Source organism: Solanum pennellii, chromosome 8, assembly GCF_001406875.1.
Source record: "Solanum pennellii chromosome 8, SPENNV200".
In the NCBI taxonomy this organism is placed as follows: domain Eukaryota; kingdom Viridiplantae; phylum Streptophyta; class Magnoliopsida; order Solanales; family Solanaceae; genus Solanum; species Solanum pennellii.
Window position 1 is genome coordinate 28,370,984 of NC_028644.1, and position 1,949 is coordinate 28,372,932.

The following is a 1,949-nucleotide window of genomic DNA, read 5'->3' on the forward strand; positions in this document are numbered from 1 at the left end:
TCGACATATATCCGAGTTATTGGCACTTTACTGTTAAGTCAAAGGCATTATTTTAGGCGGCTCGATATTTCTCTCTAGTTCTTTACTTTCCTTAGTTAATAGTCATTTTCATCGTATTATTGTGTGGTTTGGCCTTTGGATAATTGTCTTGTATTTGTGTGTAGTTGTGACTGAGCTCTTGCTATTATTGTGTGGTTTGGCCATTGATCTTTCTGAGCTCAGTGTCTATGTCCCGCCAAATAAATTGTCAAGTGCCGCACGGAGTCTTAATAAGACTCTAAGTCCATGACATCAATCTACCTATGGTGCCTATTGAGTACCCATGTTTTGATCCTTATATACTACATTTGTATATCTTCTTATGATGCAATTCTCAGTATGAGCCACCCTCTGTGAGCGTGGGATCTATCTCTAGCCATCATTTGACTTACTTTTTTATGTGAAACAAAATACAAGCTAGAGAGATTCAAGTAATTTTTGAGCTACTCTACCTTTCTTGAAAGGGTCTTTGCATAGGCACATAGAGCAAGTGTGACTCGTAGCATGAAACAAAAACATGAAATTTTAATTTTGTATTCCAAAATCTGTAAATAGTGATACACAAGTGTTGAGCTTAATTAATGATTATGATCCACCTATGTAAAGGAATTAATCTTTTTTTAGGTCTCACATAAAAATAATAATAACTAGAGATCAATGAATACAAAACATATGGAACTAGTGATGATATGGAGAAGTTTGAATTCTATTTTTTCTTTTTTGTAGAAATCTCTGTAAAGATTTCTTCACAGTTTGAGGTTGTAATAATGGTGATGAAGGCTCAGACATCTTATTTGTTTTCTCCTCCATTTCTCTACTCGCAAGATAAATTATAGCTTTAGCCTGCATTTAGAAATACAATCATTATATATTAACAAAAATATTTCATTTATTAACTGTTATCAGAAAATAAAGAACTGGAAATACATATACCTGAAGCTGAGTAACATGAGAAGCAACAAATTTTCCATTGTAAAATATAGTTAGCTGTTGTGATTGCTCATTCTCTAATCTTTTATCCTCCCTAATAGCAAATAATAAAAAAACAAATATATTATGATCAATACCTAATTCCACGGAGTAATCACTAATCAATATGGATTTGTGATAAGTAGACTTACATCAACAAGTTGCTAGGAGAAAGAGTGAGTTCCAAATTACACTTTCTTCTCATTTTCTTCAATTGAAATTTAATTGAGTTTTTTTCAATATATCTTTTGTATATATAACAACAATATAAGAGAATTAATGAAAGATGAAATGGGAGTTTTTTTAAAAAAGAATATATATAACAGTTTTTTGGGAAGTGGCCTGCAGGTTGAAAGTAAAATCCACGTTTTTTAAATTATATTAGTTGATAAAATAGAACACGAAACGCACACTTGTAAAGATGACAAAAATCGACATACGCCAACTTTCTTCAGCCTTTTTTTTTTTTTAATTTCGTAAAAAAAACAGTGACGCATGGACCATGCCCCACGTGTTTCAGTCGGCCTTATTATTTTATATTCGGAAAAGGGCCTAAAATACCTTTAAAGTATTGAAAATGATACAAAATTACCCTCCATCCACCTATTGGCTGCAAAATACCCTTCCCATCCACCTATTGGGTCCAAAATACCCTTGTCATCCACCTTTTGGTTCAAAATTGACCACTTATTTAACGGTTTTATATTTAAACTATTTAAATATTTTTAAAATACGTGGTGTTCAATTATTTGTTATAATTTAACGTATTAGTTTAATTTATAAACCAATCCATTACTCACCCATTACTAATTAAATTCCTCTTAATAAACCCGTCACATTATTAATGCAAGCTAATGCCAATTGAGTGTTTTTAAAAATTATAGAAGTACATTATCATACATTCAAGTGGCTAAATAAAAATCACCGATAAACTTAAAAGT

At 31.2% G+C, this 1,949-nt stretch overlaps 1 protein-coding gene across 1 annotated transcript; it reads right to left on the reverse strand.

The window, feature by feature from the left end:
* Window positions 1-544: 544 nt before the first annotated feature.
* Window positions 545-1,300, reverse strand: LOC107028243 (protein TIFY 5A-like). The gene is made up of 3 exons (XM_015229282.2): window positions 1,161-1,300; window positions 973-1,063; window positions 545-882 (listed from the first exon to the last, which is right to left on the reverse strand). The coding sequence occupies exons 1-3, from the start codon at window positions 1,211-1,213 to the stop codon at window positions 718-720; spliced, it is 309 nt and encodes a 102-aa protein (XP_015084768.1). The 5' UTR covers window positions 1,214-1,300; the 3' UTR covers window positions 545-717.
* Window positions 1,301-1,949: the final 649 nt, after the last annotated feature.